The 18,222-nt window shown below is 35.9% G+C and overlaps 1 protein-coding gene across 1 annotated transcript; it reads right to left on the bottom strand.

Annotated features, from left to right (window-relative positions):
- Positions 1–2,034: 2,034 nt before the first annotated feature.
- On the bottom strand, positions 2,035–17,313 carry LOC137396278 (RNA-binding protein PNO1-like). The gene is made up of 7 exons (XM_068082473.1): positions 16,950–17,313; positions 14,225–14,374; positions 10,675–10,758; positions 10,513–10,573; positions 8,486–8,603; positions 3,294–3,364; positions 2,035–2,269 (listed from the first exon to the last, which is right to left on the bottom strand). Exons 1-7 carry the CDS (start codon positions 17,208–17,210, stop codon positions 2,202–2,204), a joined length of 813 nt encoding a protein of 270 aa, XP_067938574.1. The 5' UTR covers positions 17,211–17,313; the 3' UTR covers positions 2,035–2,201.
- Positions 17,314–18,222: the final 909 nt, after the last annotated feature.

The following is an 18,222-nucleotide window of genomic DNA, read 5'->3' as shown; positions in this document are numbered from 1 at the left end:
TAACCGAAATCATCATCCCTGAACCCAATAAGGAAAAAATAAAACTGCGAGAAGCGATGAAGTTATTACAAATTACACGAACTCAAGTCTGAAAAAGCCAACCTAGATCAGCCTCTTTATGGTGTTATGCTCCTATCTGAATGGAAATCTGGACACGTCACTTCTAACCACAAATGCTTTCAACAAACTCTCCTCTCTTACCAGTATTCCTTGTAAACTGAAGAACATATTACGCAAAGACAATACAGGCAAGATTGACAGCTGCCTACACAATATACAAAATGGTTTTAGAAAATGTCTCTTCCGTGAAACTCAGATAGGTACACCTCTCCGTGAGATCGCCAGAGTAACTGTTCAAAAGTCAAACATATAAGGGACTACCCTAAATCTATCAATGCCTTTTATGTAGTCCTACATCTACTTCACATGCAAAAACTGTAAGAGATTTCTAACGGTGACAGCTACATAGTTGGCTGGATTCAGGATTTCTTACACCGAAGATCTCAGTGTACTGGATGGTGTTGAGTCTCTCAGTAACATCAGTTCTCCAGGGCTCACTAATAGACCCAGGGCTATGTTTTGTTTATATCAACGATCTTCCCAATCGTGTAGACTGCTCAATTTATTGGTCTTTTTCTTGTTGGCACGCTCATGTACCAGACCGTAAACTGCACAGATGATGAGGGAAGGTTTCAGGCTAACTTAGTCAATTCGCTGGAACTAAATGTGCTTAGCTTGATGCTTCTTGTAATACATCCGACTGAACGTAATAGGAAGGAGATGAAACCACCTCATTATCATCTACCGGAAACAATAGAGTGTTCTGTACCAAGCATCTCTTATGATGCAACTTTGTGGGCCAACAGGAATGAGCTGAAACCGACTTACTGTTTTTTAGTGAAACCAACAAAAGACACCTAGTGTTCCAGGTGTCTTTTGAGATTTAGGCCTAGGTTCTTGGTAGATAAGAGCCTGGACCTCAAAATTCCTAAACTACAAAAGAATGAATACGCTGACAAGGAGTACAACTTTTTTCAATTTTTTTATGTACTATGTAAATATTTATATTTGCTGATTGTGCCATTTACCACATGTACGCTGCCATAGAAACTATAAGCCAACTAAAATGCTGATGCTCACCTGAACACGTACTTTAACGAAGAAGCCTGATGCCTTCAAAACTGGATGTTCGGGTTCACATACTCTGCAAAGTATATTTTTCGTTCCTAAAACTTTATCACAATAACTGGACAGACGGACGCCGAGATGTATAAATACTGTATATTGTGGATTATGGAAAAGATAATAGTATTTTGTTTCTATTGAATCAGATGAGTTGGTTTACTCTGGAATCATTTGTAAAGTAATTATTATACTAGAGGATTACCATTTCAAAAGTGCATGTAAATATGTTCATTGCCGACACTAAAATTTAAATTTGATTTGTTACCCAAGAGTGCTTTAGAATTCTGCAAGGCTACTTCTGAAGTAGGAAGCTAATTGTCATTCGGATGTTAAATGGCAAAAAGTGTGCTAAACGGCATTAGTATATAATATAGATATATAGTTTTCAATGTTGATCGTCCTCTATTGTATATGTCCATCTATAGCTATTAAAACCTTGGAATACAGAAACCATTGAGCAGATTTGATCTCGGAACCTCCAATCACCAGTCCAACACCTTACTAATTAAACCACACGAGCTTAATACATTCACTAGGCAATATATGTCACTGTATGGGAGCAAACAGGCTCCCGGTCACAACGCCAAGTGATGGCATAACATCATGATACGCGGTAGCTCTTATTACTAAGCTTACTCAAATTATCCATCAGCAATGTGCTAGGCTAATAGCAAGTGGCCGACAACTCTCATTGTTTATAAGCTGATTTTTAATACCCGGGCAATGTCGGATAGTGCAGCTAGTGTGGATAGCTATTGTGTATACCTATATACACTGTAATTATTTTTATCCTGATTTTAGTGTCTGTGAGAAAACCTGATCCAGTATTCAAAAGCAACAGCAGTGATGTTGACAGTATCATTGATTGTTTATTATATAAACTGATGCAGAGACAACAAAAACAATCATAAATGAAATTGGTAAAATAAAATTCATCATTAGATTTAAGAGTTGCCAGGACCTGGTTGACTGACTCGAGCACATTGCACAAATGGTAGTACTGGTGGAGAAAGTCATCAGAAACGATCATGCACCTTGGCAGCAACAGCCCTCATTGTACCGTACACCTTGGATGGAGGACTTCCTGCAAATGAACAATTGGGTGTTACTTAATTTGAACTTTCATTCTAGAATAATTCAGTACAGTTGAACATCTACTTATCATCACAAAATGATCACATCTACATATAAATTTTCCAACATATAATATAAATTTGTTATAATTGGCTTGAAATACTAAGCAATTTCTAGCATTCAATGTCAGAAGTTTTTAGAAAAAGTTTTTAGAAACTGATTTTTACAAATCAGTACATAGAGCTGTGCACATATGTACACAGCTCTACTTTACATAGTTTAGACCTACAAATAGTATTAAACATTGCTTTCATAACATTTTAATATGATTTAAAAATATTTTTTGAAAAGATTTTAAAAATTTGAAAGGAGAATGGTAATTGTAAGATATGAAAAAAGGTTTTCCTAAACTTGAATAGAGCAATTTTAGGTAACGTCTTCAGCTCAATTCTTTAGTAAAAATTGTCAAGAAGTTAGTTATAGTTAGTGAGAAAATGGATAGATAAGCTGGCCATGACAATTAATGCTAAATTACAAAAATGTTAAATATAACAATTACATAATTTATGCTAATTAAAGGTATATGTAGTCTAGGTCGCCTAGCTGGTCATCTCTTGATGAGCTCCATATCGCTGTCATCTCTTTTACCCATGCACCATCCAACTCGCGTATTACCTCAATTTACCGATTTTTAACGTAAAGGAAATATGACAACAACGAAATGTTATTGACATCATTTTATTTATTTAGTTTTTTGAATACTTGATATTTTACTTCAAGCAGCTGTCGTAACAATAAAACCAAACAGTATTTTTATAATAATACTTCCTCAAACATTTACTTGGTACATCGAGGTTTGGCCATACCGGAAGAAGAGGGCAATAACTAAATCAAGTACAAGACATGACAACTCTGCTAATACAAATCTAAGCAACTTGGTTTAGCCGTACAGAAATACTGCTATGAATACAACAGTACAAGCCTGCAGGGGAGCACAACACCCAACTAGATCCACTGAACTACGAAGAACTTACCTAATATCAGGTTTGATATGGCCCTCCTCGCAGCAGCGATGTTATGAAATGTACCCAATATGTTGATTTTGCTGGCAAAAAGAACAAAAGAGCATATTAGTAAACATTGGTACCAAAATGTACCAGCATGGAAAAAGTAGTTACAACAATTATTATAAATATACCTCTACTATTGAATGACTGGCGTTGCATGAGTAATAATAAGTAGCTTATAAACAGTGGCAGGCAATGTAGTTGCAAGTGGCTAAGGTTTTTTACCCAATAAATTTGAGTAACTGGTGCTAGTCTAAATTTTTACTATACTACGAGCCGTGTCAATCCCTCGTCAGGAAAAAAGATCGCGTCATGATATCTCGCGCAATCATGAAATTCAAGCGTGTTGACTGAATTGTGCTATTTTAACTAATTGACATTAAGATTCGCAGGTATAATGAATATGACCAGATTTATTCCTTTGCATAGCAATGAAGCCACTCGACCTAATGGATAGCACATCTGTTTGCTGAACTGGAGGTTCCGAATTGAATTCCAGTACGAGTCGAATTTTTCATTCCTAGAACTTTATCACTATAACTGGACACACGGATGACAGCCAGACGACATACAAACACTGATATTTATATATATATATATATATACAGTGCACCTGATATTTGATTTTTCACCTTACGAACTGTAACATGATGATTTTTTCACCTCATCATACGAATTTTATTTCACGGTACTAATTCAACAAACTTTATGCCCGATTTTAAATTTGGCAGTCGGCGTGCTTATTACGTACATCAAAATGATAAAAACACCGAAATGCTGTTTGCCGAAAATATTTTCACAACACCTGAAAGAGATACGATGACCGATTCTCTCAGTTCAGCAATTTTCATGTGTAAAACGGTAATATTATTCCTTCAAAACCAGTAGAAAAGTTGGAGTTACGATCCCTTCATACAGGTTTAGTGGTCAGACAACTCCCATTAACTTGCTAACCAAAATTCATTTCATTACGAAAATTGCATTGTTCGGGTTTTCGTTTGAAAACTGTTTTTAACAAGTCTGCTAAAAGTTATAGTGAAAGCGAAGACAAAAACTGATGAGTGATAAAATTTTAGAAATAAAATGTTGAAATTCAGTAAAATAGTTAGAAATATATACTAAAACTTAGCTTCAAGTGTTTAGTAATCTAAACTTATTTGAAGTGAATTCAACGTTTATGTTATCCGCACGTCTATCTTAGAGGTAAGAATTTTCTAGAACTTTTCTTTTAGTACTGCTCATAGCACAGTGTAACGTTACATTTTAATGCAGATCACAACCAATAAACTCACTAAATATAATAGTCACTGTAGGTAACTATAGTTACTAAGGTTAACATACTATTTTGTTACAATTTTTAGTATGAACAGCTCTTATATAAAATTTTGACAATTTTTACCAGAAGATGTTTGCATTATATAATTACATTTGTACTATGGTTTCTATACCCATACATATAATCTTTTCACCATACGATGTCAACCCTGGAATGGATCGAAATCGTATCCTGAGGGTGCACTGTACCCGGGTTGATAGAGTATTAACAATTGAGAGTGTAAAGTACGAGGCTAAATGATATGCTGGGTTTTAGCTATTCCTGTGAAGGAATAAATTAGTAGTAGGTAAAAGTTTGATTGTAATAAGTAAAGGTTTGACTTTTGTAAGTGGAAGTTTAACTGTAGCAAGTGGAAGCTTAAAATACATAAATTATATAATCTTTTTATTACATAGTTCAATACATCGGAGTCTTGGCTTTTGAATGACTCTATATTCAATACACAAAGAATACTAGAACTATGAAAAACCGGGTGTCAAAAGTATGTCTTGCAGTAAAAAAACATTTGGTTGCGGTTCCCCCAATGTGCTGTCATAATTATTATTTAGCCTTAGGTAATCGCTCCCTTTCACTGCCATTGAAGCTGCGCTTTTCTGTGACAATCGGTGCTGTTAAACCCAGAGAGCGCTAACAATAAACTAGGATTCTAGATAATCAACCATGCCTGGGGATCGTGCTAACGCCCGGCCAATACAAACCCATGTTCTGGGTTAATTAATTATGCTGTCATTGGTAAAGGTAATGAAATCACATCAATTAAATTGTGACCTGCAGTTGCGTGGCCCTAGGACTATATCGCACTTTCGCGAGATCACGCAATACTTGAAATTAATTAGTCTCCGTCGTGCCCCTCAATATCACAATAAAAAGAGAGGGCTAGGGCATAATATCATCGGGAAAACAGAGTATGGTGCTTGGAATCCGAGTCATTTATCATAGAAATAGTCTGTACATGGAGAGCTTAATGAAACTGATTCCTTTGTCATCTTCATTGGTTCTCTGGAGTTGTCCTAACTTTGCCTGCCACTAGATTCATTATCATAGTTGATAAATATAAGCGGTAAGCAATAAAATAAGCAGTAAGAGCACACAACACCGAATATGAAAATTGTGACGTAACAATTTTCGAGCCTGTACCATTGAACATTTCTGCGGTAGAGCTCTGGGGAAATCCTATAAACACCAACCAATGTCTGTCTCACCATGTGAAACAATGGCTCATTCAAAACAAACATGTCAAACAATCGCAATCGCCAAACAAACAATATATAAAAAAATTATGTAATTTATGTGCTTTAACTTTAGTTTAGCTTACTAAACACACACTTACAGCGAAGTTTTAGTGTGTATTTTCAATTGTTTTACTGAATTTCAACTTTTTATCCCTAAAACTTTATCATATTAATTTCTGGCTTCGTTTTCAATATCATTTCAGCCAATCTTTTTACACTTAATTTGGCAAAAAAGTTCGAACAGTGCTGTGTGCTGTTTTCGTAGTGAAGTGGTTTTTTGTTAGCAGGTTACGGAAAGTTGTCTGGCCACCGACCTTCTGTTCAAAGGAATCGCAACTCCAACTTTGCTACTGGTTTCAAATGAAAATTATCGTTTTACACAAAAGAATTGCTGAGCTGAGAGAAATCGGTCAAAGCGTCTCTTTCAGACGCTGTAAAATTGTTTTCGGCAAATAGAATTTCGGCGTCTTTGTTATTTTGACGTATGTAATAAGCATACCGACTGCCATGTTTGAACTCACGAACCTTTGTATGGTGAAGTGAAAAAAATAATGTTCCACTTCGTAAGGTGAAAGAAATCGTATACCAGGGTAATAGTACCCTGAAGAAGCACTGTATAACATTTGTATAAATTATAAATACATGTAATGGTTAAAACTGTAAAAAATAAAAATGTAAGAATTATATTAGTAAAGAGTAAATAAAAAAGTACACAATTGAAAAATGAAAAAAAACACAGAGAAATACAAATACTAACTATGCGCGGTTAGTTTACCTTTTGACTTATCAAGTACAATTCTTAAGTGGTCATTGCTAGCCACAGTTGCATTGAGCAAACCGAAGATTAACTTGGTTTGCTTTGGTCTTTGGTCGAAAATAAAATAAATAATAAAAGAATAAAGGCATTATAATAAGCAATATAATTCAAGATAACAGTGGGCGATGATTAAATGGTTGGAAGTACATATAAATATAGTGAATAGATGTGGATGAAGAGAGAGCAGGCATGAACTATGCAATTTAAATACTCTTGTCTATCACTGGGTGACCATGCTTCGAATGGGTTTGGAGTTGTCATTTCGTTTCGCTAAATTTGTATGAAGACATTTGCTGTAAGAGTACTATTCGACATCTTTGAAACACTCACTGATGATGGATCCATATCGAAAATACTCGGCTAAACTCTTCCCCGTGGTGGTAAAAATTTTCAATGTTGCAAGTCAATGCTGAAATCGAGGGCATCAGTCATCCTCGCTTAAAGGTTGACTTGCAAAAAAATTCACATTACAGCTATTTGGTATCAAAAAATTCACCATGTCTTTCTCTGTTGTGTTGTAGGTGTCAAATATGTGAAAATGTGATGACAAGCTCTTAAAAGCTCAAAAATAAAAAGCCGCCATAGATTGGAATCTCTTTATTTATCTGACGTAGTCATGAAATTTATGTATTGTCTTGTCACGTGATGTTCTCACGTGAATTGAAAGGCCAATAAAAAGCTCAATATAAAACTTATCGTAGCACTAGTTTATGACAAACACTTCAAGTTTTACCGAAAACCCCGTATCAAATATAGATGCTCGCTACTTTACAGTTTTGTTTCGGTTTGGTCTAATCGGCAAGTCGTAATTTGATCATGTGAACCAATACTTCGCAAATAATTTCTGCAGCACTTTTCGATTATCACAGGTGACCAACAGGCTCATCTTGATTATCAGACAATGATATGTACTCATTCGAGGTAAGGTTAAAAACTTACAGTAGTTTTTACGGTAAGTTATAAGATATCACTGCTAAAAGTGACAGCATTACAATGACGATAAAACAAACGCATAAGAACAATAGACATGGTTTTATTGACTGTGCGAAGTATATTTGTGAAAATATTTCGATGAATAAGGTTGCATGAAAGTGTAAACAGAAACCATCTCTCACAACTACGTCACATTTGAGCCATTTTGGAAAGAGAATCCAAACTACGGCGGTCTCGTGTGGCTGCGATTTACTGTTCGTTTTTGAGTTTTTGTCAACCTTTAAAGGTTGACTTGCAACAAAATTCACATTAGAGTTATTTGATATGAAAAGATTCACTATGTCTTACTCTGTTGTGTTGTAGGTGCAGAATATGTGGAAATGTGATTACAAGCTCTTAAAAGCTCAAAAACGAACAGTAAATCGCAGCCACACGAGACCGCGGTAGATTAGAATCTCTTTCCAAAACGGCTCAAATGGGACATAGTTGTAAGCAAACCTTTAAGCAAACAGTTGACTACGCAAGATATGAAGTGACCGTGACCTGAAAGAGAGTCTACTTTAACATGTTTAGTTTTGAGAGATACATCATCAATTTTGAAAAGATCGATATAGCGTAACTCCGAATCGTGCACCGAAAACGGCAATAAAAAGGGCAACTCCCATTCGAAGCAACCCAAATCACAAACCATTCGAAGCATGGAAACACGGAGTGTATATGACTTGACTAGTCACATCTCCCCACCCACCCTGTAACCCTGACAAAATCGTATGTTCCCCTGTAACCCCGACAAAGGTCGCATGTTCCCATAGAACCCTGATAAGCTGAGTTAAGCCCTCACCTCTCTTGCAGCACTATTCTCGTCTTGGTAACATTTTCAATGGTGTATTTGGTTCTACCTCCTTTGCCCGCAATCCTGCCAATAGCTCGGGCTAGATGGTCACCCCTCAAAGTCTTAACTGGCAATAGAAAACACTATTTCATGTAACCTGCATTTGAAACCGTCACCAAAGTCCATAATATCTAAGAGAATATTTCTGACGAGAGAAGGTACCACATATGAACTATGATGACACTCTTATTGCTGACCAGGAAGTGATTAAGGGAGCCTGCACACAATCAAGTGGCTAACAATTTGATTATGAGTACTTGGGTAAGGCAAGTTCTACTCAGGCTTCACTCTAGTTAGCACATTCTTCAATTGTGACCATTCTTACTGTTCACTAAACCCTTTCTCAAGGTTTGGAACAGTTCAAGAGCCCTCAAATAATGCAGACAAATACCGGAAATGTATTTCTTTCCCAGTTTGTATAAACACTACTGCCAACATGTGACATTGAATTTACCTCTGACCAACTGCTAGAGCAACAATAATGCTGTTACTTATTACTTATCCATTTTGGTATCATAAGAAAGATTCAAGGACTCTATCAACTAATAGTTTCTCACTTCTAGTTCTACAATATCTGAACACACAGCTTTTCACACAAACAAACTGAAAACAGACACAACGATGCTATATTTGACAGATCAATGTCTTCTGCCTAGCAAATTTAAAAATGAACGCAGGAAATAATCTATGGCAAAAAAAGGCGAGTAGCAGCACATTTAGTAAATGGCAGTAGATGATGACAGTTGACCGACAGTGATTGTTGCAGCGACCTTGGACATCAAGTTCACCAATCGATTGTCAGATCTTCTAGTCGAAGGTCTGACAATGTGTTGTTTATAGAAACTGCCTGAAAGAGTGACAAGTGCTGCCTGTGCCATCACATAGGCCAAACCCGCAAATTAAGGAACTTACATATAGAGGTGAACAAAAATTACCAATTATGAAAAACAGGCAGCTATGATTACCCGTTAAGAATTATGATGCAATATGTTTCCATAACATGGATAATCCGCAAGATGGAAACAACAAAAATCCACAAGTCAGACGAGTTTTATTGGTTATAATTCTTGATCGAATGTTTCATGCTTGCAACAAATGAAAATGACTTACGAAGAATGCGCAAAAAAATGCTATGCAAGCTATTCTATTTTAAAGGTTGACTTGCAACAAAATTCACATTACAGTTATTTGATATCAACAGATTCACTGTCTTACTCTGTTGTGTTGTAGGTGCAAAATATGTGGAAAAGTGATTACAAGCTCTTAGAAGCTCAAAAACAAACAATTAATTGCAGCCATTGCGAAAACGCCATAGATACGAGCTTTCCGATAGAACCCGAAGTGTTTGTCATAAACTAGTGCTATGAAACGCTCTATATTGAGCCTTTTGTTGGCCTTCAATTTGAATATCAATAACCACAATGTTTGAGTACATCATCGAAATAAAGCGATTCCAAATTATGGCGTTTTCGTAATGGCTGCGATTTACTGCTCGTTTTTGAGCTTTTAAGAGCTTGTAATCACATTTCCACATACTTCGCACCTACAACACAGCAGATTAAGACATGGTGAATCTTTTAATACCAAATAACTGTAATGTGAATTTTGTTGCAAATCAACATTTAAACATTTTCCCCATTTCAGTCATTGAATTTTGATTTGAGCAGTTTCAAATGCGCCGATACCGACCTCTGGCACAGAAATCCTCATCTTTTTAACAAACGACCCGCGTTAATCCACAACATGTGAATATCCATTGAAACACTTATCGCTCAGTAACTCAATGTGCGCACAACTCCAAATTCGCATTATTCGCGTCATAGAAACATAGTGACTGAAAACGTTATTACAGACCAAATCTAAACTATGTATATGTAGTAATACTGACAACCTAATATGGTAGGACAACTTCTCAAAGTTACAGGTGACAACGCGGCTTGATTGTGGTTTGAGAAGCATCTACCAGGCATACTCACCATCCTGAACCATAAAGCTCTCCAGGTATAAATCATCTAACCTGACCAGTGCAAGGGCATCCTGCAATGAGACAAAATCGAAATGCCAGTTGTGGTCTGTTGTAAATGTAAATAATTTTACAGCATTGACATGATAAGGTCGTCTTAAGGTCAGACACTTACCTGAACCTCAAATCCTACAGAAAAAGCTCGAACAAAATCTTCAGCTTTTTGTAGGGCTGAGATTTCCTTAGTTTCTTTGCATGACTACAAAATAAGTAGGGATGATTGAAGCGTTAATCGCAGAACTGAGATCTGGCACTGGTGTAGCTGTAAACTGCATACATCCCTGTAGCAAAAATAATGAAACAGTTTAACCAGTTTTGTTCGAAACTTAGGATTTGTTTTTGTTTAAATAAAGTAACTCTGCGATGTTGGGATAACTGGACGTCTAATACAGAACTATTGGTTCATTTTTTTACCCTAGTAAACTTATGTATTCGCCTCATCTAACTTTCGCGTTTTCGCGGAGTCATCCTCTCGCGAAAATTTCATGGGCGAAACTAAACTATCATAACGAACGAGCGAAAAAGCAAAATTAAATAGCTTTGTTCATTGATAGTCCAAGAAACAAATGGCAGCAAGCGATCAAATTGCATTATCGACCTCGCCCACACCATTCTACCTGCGGTTAACAGTTACAAACTAGTCCCAAATTGAAATTTTTTTTCTTATCAGTGAGCCAGGCCCGTATTCCCTGGGGCAGCTGGCAGACTGAGCCGTCCCAACTTTTTAGGAACTTTCCACGGCTAAGTACAGTCAAACTCGGATAACTCGCCCTCGGATAAAATGTAATATTTCATCTCAAACACAAGGTTAACTCGAACGGATTTGTTTGGTCCGTTCCCACGCAATGATAAATTGCTTCAGATAACTCGACCTCAACATCATTTATTCCAAAGGTTATTTGCCCAACGGCTATGGAGACGGTTTTTATCGCTGTTGAATATCACTTTATTCGAAGCCATAGAGACAAACATCAACTTTTAGTAGTTCTTAGGCGTCATTATTATCATCATCAGTGGCAAAATATTCTTGTTAACGACCTTTATAAAGGTTTGCAATATATCAAGTTTTACCAAACATCCGCTTGGCCATGTCCCATCGAAAGCGTGGAAACTTCCGTATGAACTTAAAATAAAATCGGCAAAATTGATCTTTGTTAAAACGCTCAAAAGAAAAAGATGTCTTTTTCTGAGCGTTTTAACTGCGGTCAAGTTTTGCCTATTTTAATTTAAAAATGTCTCGTCAGTCACATCACCTAAAACAAAACAAATCTCAAAAAATAGAAAAATGTTGACATTTTCCAATAAAATTTTTTAAAACTTCACAAAAGAGGCCCGGCTGAGGCCCTACATAAGAAAAACCTGTTGGGGGCTTACACCGCCCCCTCAACACCCCCAGGTATTCATAACTAGTCGCCTAACATTAGTCGCCCCAACTTGCAACCTGTGAAATTAGGCCTGCGGTGAACTGAACCTGAGGAATCTAATTATGTTTGTTCCACTGCATATATTTTCGCACTCATCAGAGCTGCGAAATTAAGGTGCAGTGAAATTTTACTCTGTATGCTACTCACGAAACTAAATACTAGCGAAATATAAGTGTCCTAGGGTATTATGCATGAAATTGTTGTAAACACCAACGGTAGTCTGTAGTCGCAAGAGGGATGTGAGATTGGTCAAATCTAAGCACCTTGTAAAACTGCTTATGAAACAGAGAACTTCATTTCAATCATGAGTAATATGTCACTACCTATTCTATGAGTAATATGTCACTACCTATGCTATGAGTAATATGTCACTACCTATTCTATGAGTAATATGTCACTACCTATTCTATAAGTAATATGTCACTACCTATTCTATGAGTAATATGTCACTACCTATGCTATGAGTAATATGTCACTACCTATTCTATAAGTAATATGTCACTACCTATTCTATGAGTAATATGTCACTACCTACTCTATGAGTAATATGTCACTACCTACTCTATGAGTAAGATGTCACTACCTATTCTATGAGTAATATGTCACTACCTATTCTATGAGTAATATGTCACTACCTATGCTATGAGTAATATGTCACTACCTATTCTATAAGTAATATGTCACTACCTATTCTATGAGTAATATGTCACTACCTATGCTATGAGTAATATGTCACTACCTATTCTATAAGTAATATGTCACTACCTATTCTATGAGTAATATGTCACTACCTACTCTATGAGTAATATGTCACTACCTACTCTATGAGTAAGATGTCACTACCTATTCTATGAGTAATATGTCACTACCTATTCTATGAGTAATATGTCACTACCTATGCTATGAGTAATATGTCACTACCTATTCTATAAGTAATATGTCACTACCTATTCTATGAGTAATATGTCACTACCTACTCTATGAGTAATATGTCACTACCTACTCTATGAGTAAGATGTCACTACCTATTCTATGAGTAATATGTCACTACCTATTCTATGAGTAATCTGTCACTACTTATTCTATGAGTAATATGTCACTACCTATTCTATGAGTAATATGTCATTACCTACTCTATGAGTAATATGTCACTACCTACTCTATGAGTAAGATGTCACTACCTATTCTAAAATTATGTGACTGACTATCTACTTGAAAGGTTGACTTGCAACAAAATTCACATTACAGTTATTTGATATCAACAGATTCACTCTGTCTTACTCTGCTGTGTGGTAGGTGCAAAATATGTGGAAATGTGATTACAAGCTCTTACAAGCTCAAAAACAAAAAGCCGCCATAGAATGGAATCAGTTTATTTCTCTGACGTAGTCATTACATTTGGTTATTGTTTTGTCACATGAGGTTCTCACGTGAATTGAAAGGCCAATAAAAAGCTCAATATAAACTTATCGTAGTACTAGTTTATGACAAACACTTCAGGTTTTACCGAAGACCCGTATCAAATATAGATGCTCGCTACTTTACAGTTTTGTTTCGGTTTGGTCTAATCGTCTAGTCGTAATCTGATCATGTGACTCAAACTTCGCGAAAAATTTCTGCAGCATTTTTCGATTATCACAGGTGACCAACAGGCTCGTAATGTTTATCAGACAATGATATGTATTCCTTCGAGCTAAGGTTAAAATATTAAACGAATTTTCACGGTAGGTTTTGAGAATCAGTGCTCAGAGTGACAGCATTACAATAATGATGAAATAGACGCGTAAGGACAATAGGCAAGGTTTTATTGAATGCATGGAGTATATTTGTGAAAATATTTCGACGAATGAAGTCGCATGAAAGTGTAAACAGAAGCCATCGTGTTCAGGTACATCCCATTTGAGCCATTTCGGAAAGGGATTCCACTCTACTGCGTTTTCGTGATGGATGCGATTACCTGTTCGTTTTTGAGAGCTTATAATCACATTTCCACATATTTTGCACCCACAACACAGCAGAGAAAAACATGGTGAATCTTTTGATACCAAATAACTGTAATGTGAATTTTGTTGCAAGCCAACCTTTAAGTTTTCCTCAAACCTTTTTATCATCAACACTGAATGTTAAAAATGGTAAAGGAATATACACGACCAAATTGTAATTGTGTGAGTTGGTTAATTAAATTAGCATGAATATTAACAAACGTATCTCAGCGCTTGACGGAAAAAACTCATAGCTTACCTTAATTTCGACTCGCTTAGCCTTGACATTAAATCGAACTTGTAAAAAGAGCTGCTTTACAATAGGATTGTATATATCTAGCCAGGAATCTTTGAGCGCTTTGAATCTGTTGGCAGGGATCCTCACCTTCCTCATCTCAGATGGACCGGACTACAATGTGCACAATTGAACAAAACTCATGACTATGATATGATTCCTTGCTGATACTGTTTTAAAATGCATGATATAACCTTGAGTCTAGTGTAGCACTACACGGCTGAGAGTACAGCACATCTAGTCACTCACTGAACGATATCAAGCCAAAGCATTTACATGACGCTCAAAGAAGATTCAACTTTATGTTTTCAAATGAGAGGATTAAAGACGTGGTTGCGTCAAAAAGGTCGATTTAATGATATTAAGACCAATACAAGGCTAAAACATCAGCTACAATTTGATGCCATTTTTGTCTTTGTAGACTAACCCTGTCCAGAGATATATGCGTTTGAATGAGGCCATCTTTTAAAAAGCTCAGATTCCAGTGGGCGCTTCATTCGTGACGTAATGAATGATACATGTACATGTGAAAAGAGTCCACGAGCGATAAATATAAGATCTCTTCTTTAGCCAATCATCAGGATTAAATCTTTATCTAGGTCATGTTAAATGTTATACGAGTTAAATGTAAAACGAGTTGTCTGTGATGTCAAAGATTCTCGTTGTTAGGGAAATTACTCTATTACTAGTTAGTTATGAGCATCGAGTACTAGTAGATTCTGGTAGCTACATGCATTGACATATTTATTTTACATTAATCTTCAGACAGGTTATGGTTAGAGGTGACAGGCGTCAGCAGCGTTATGCTGCAGAGAAGATAGGAGAATGGACGTAACTTTATCTTTCACTTTGATTTTTACTTATAAACTATAAATTATAAATTGATCTTTTACTTATTCATATATTTTAAGCTAACGGTAATAATTTTAGTACTCATAAATACATCTACTAATAAGTAAAATTATAACATTTTGCTATTACGAATCATCGTTGCATAACTTTTTAATCGTTTCACAACTTTTTATCATTTCACCTAGCTATAGCACTTTCTTTGGCCTTTTTAGCTAGTAAATTAGATTTATGATTAGAATTTATGTTCAGTGAGAAAAAAGTGAGGAAAATCGATTGATCAATGCTCATCTTCAACTCTCAGAAACAAAGCTTCGAATTGTTGGCTTGGCGTATTTATGCTTTTGTTAGACATTTATTCATTTTGAAAATTACACTCGCAAACTGTCTAAACAGTCGCAACTCTCAAATTGAAAGCTTTCAGTAGATATGGGTTAGAACGACATATATATATATATATATATATATATATATGAATGACATTTATTACAGTTGTTTCAATGTTGCAGGATGTATATGTTTACAAGTTCACTAGCGGAGCAGTCGTGTCGGTCTGGAAACTGCCATAAATGGGAAAGAGAGACACGAATGTGTGCTGCAGAAACCATGTTTTGTTTGAGTTTGCTGCAGTAGATTAATTTGTCCTATTATATATACTGAAACTATGTGAATGGCCACGACTGTGATGGACGTTTTTAATAAAAACTTTGTGCTGCGATGAAAATTTTTTGGCTTGTAAAAATTATATAATCAAATAATATTGTTGAAGACCATGCAAACCATGATTTGCAGAGCATATTGAATACATTATAGCCCTGTTATCATCAGCGCTGAAATGTTCTCTGATAGATGGATTTATGAAGTGTAATCAGAGCTGTATTGACAGGTACTTTTGAGTAGCTCGACTCAATTCCAACGGACCAAATATTAGATTCAAAAAGTTTTATGCCCCATCCTACTAAATGAAAACAGCTGAGTCCACAAACCGCCAACCAGGTGCAAGAATGGTTTTATTAATCCTTTACCAGAATCGGAGGGTTAATTGATTTCAACGAACTTGACGTTTTGCGTTCGCTATTTCGGTCAACTCATAAAACCATTTGTTTTGTACTTGAATTAACTAATCGAATGGACCAGTAAAATTTTTTTACAAATTGATACTAATAATGACTAGATAACAGCCTATACATGACATTTGGGATGCAGTTGGTTTCGCCATATACTATTAACATATTATTTCCAAAGATGACGGACGTGCCTATTTTATTTAGTAGCTAGTTTCCGGTGTGTGTGTGTAGCAACTGAGAACTTAGCTGGTACAAAGGCCATGATGAAATAAGCTAACTCGACGACCTAATTACCAAGGACCCCGTAGAATTGGTAGTCAGTACTCAAATATTTACACAGCATTTAGAGTAAGTTAATATGAAAAGTTTTCAATTTCTCTTATTTGAGGCATTTGAAACATTCATAATAATGTATCTGTAGCTGGATTTAAAATTTTATTCTAGCCAACATGAGCAAATAAAAAATAAAATATATGCCAATAGAGCCGCGTAGGACTAGACTTTTATCGCATTAGCCGATGCGAATACGAGAGATAGAAACAGGTTGTATCACGCGTTACATCATTTTGGGCAAGTCTGGGCATGTTTTTTGGCCTGAGCTTTTTTACTGCGTTTAATTTTTTCGATTTTAATCTTCAAATATCTTGACAATGAGATCGTCTAACACAACAAACAACATATCAACTGATAGAGAAAAAATACTTTCTTTTAAAATCAACTCACATTTGACACAACCTTATCTTCAAGGATGCTCTAAGCCAACTTCTACTAACCATTTCATGTTTGTCTGATAACTTGGAAAAATGTGGTTTTTTCGGTGCCGAAGCATCAGTCTCCCTTGGAGCATCTCCATCAGTAGAGATACCCGGTGCTTTCCGTTTAATACGCTGAGGTCGCTTCTTTTTTTCTTGAAATTCGCCCTCCTCTTGGGGAACAGAGTCTGTGTAAATACGGACAACTTTATGGTCTGTTGAACGTAGTTTTCTAGATTTCACTTGTGATTTGTCCGTAATTTCTGTTGACTCCGACTCCATTACTAAAGACTCTTTATAAATGCAGAAGTTGCTCAAGTGTTTTCCAATGTAAGCTTGCCTCTCTGACCCAGCAAGTAGCCACTCACCCCAGAGATATCTAAAACTAAATTAATTTCAAATAAAAAATTTTGATGAATACACAATCTGATAAAAATTGTGTTAAACCTTTTTGGCATAATTTTCGAAATATATTTAAATCCTCAGATTAATTGATGCAGAAGGTTGGTTTGAGAAAAAAACTATCATAATATAGATTGGACTGTAGGCAACTGTGGTCATATTTATATGCTTTACATAACTGAGGCCATGTTTATATGCTTTACATAACTGTGGTCGTGTTCATATGCTTTACATAACTGTGGTCATGTTGATATGCTATACCTAACTGTGGTCATAGTGATACGTTGTACCTAATTGTGGTCATATTGATATGCTGTACCTAACTGTGGTCATGTTGATTTGCTTTACATAACTGAGGCCATGTCTATATGCTTTACATAACTGTGGTCATGTTGATATGCTTTACATAACTGAGGCCATGTCTATATGCTTTACATAACTGTGGTCATGGTTATATGGTTTACATAACTGCGGTCATGTTGACATGCTGTACCTAACTGTGGTCATATTGATATGCTGTACCTAACTGTGGTCATATTGATATGATGTACCTAACTGTGGTCATGTTGATTTTCTTTACATAACTGAGGCCATGTTGATATGTAGTACTTAACTATACCCATGTAGATATGCTATATCTAACTGTGGTCATGTTGATATGCCATACCTAACTAGTCCTCAGAATTGAAAAAAAACCAGTTTTTTATTAAAAAACCAGGTGTTTTGGTTTAAACCGGATTTTATGGTTCATATAATTTGGCCAAGGTTTTTGCAATTTTGTTTTGCAATTTTGCAAGTAACATCACTTACTATAGCTGCTGCATGATTGAGTATTCAACATACATATGTGAAATCATCTATTAAAGATGGTGCCGTGGGAATTACGAGAAAA

Source organism: Watersipora subatra, chromosome 5 (genome assembly GCF_963576615.1).
Source record: "Watersipora subatra chromosome 5, tzWatSuba1.1, whole genome shotgun sequence".
NCBI lineage: Eukaryota > Metazoa > Bryozoa > Gymnolaemata > Cheilostomatida > Watersiporidae > Watersipora > Watersipora subatra.
This window is presented reverse-complemented; position numbering and strand designations above follow the sequence as displayed.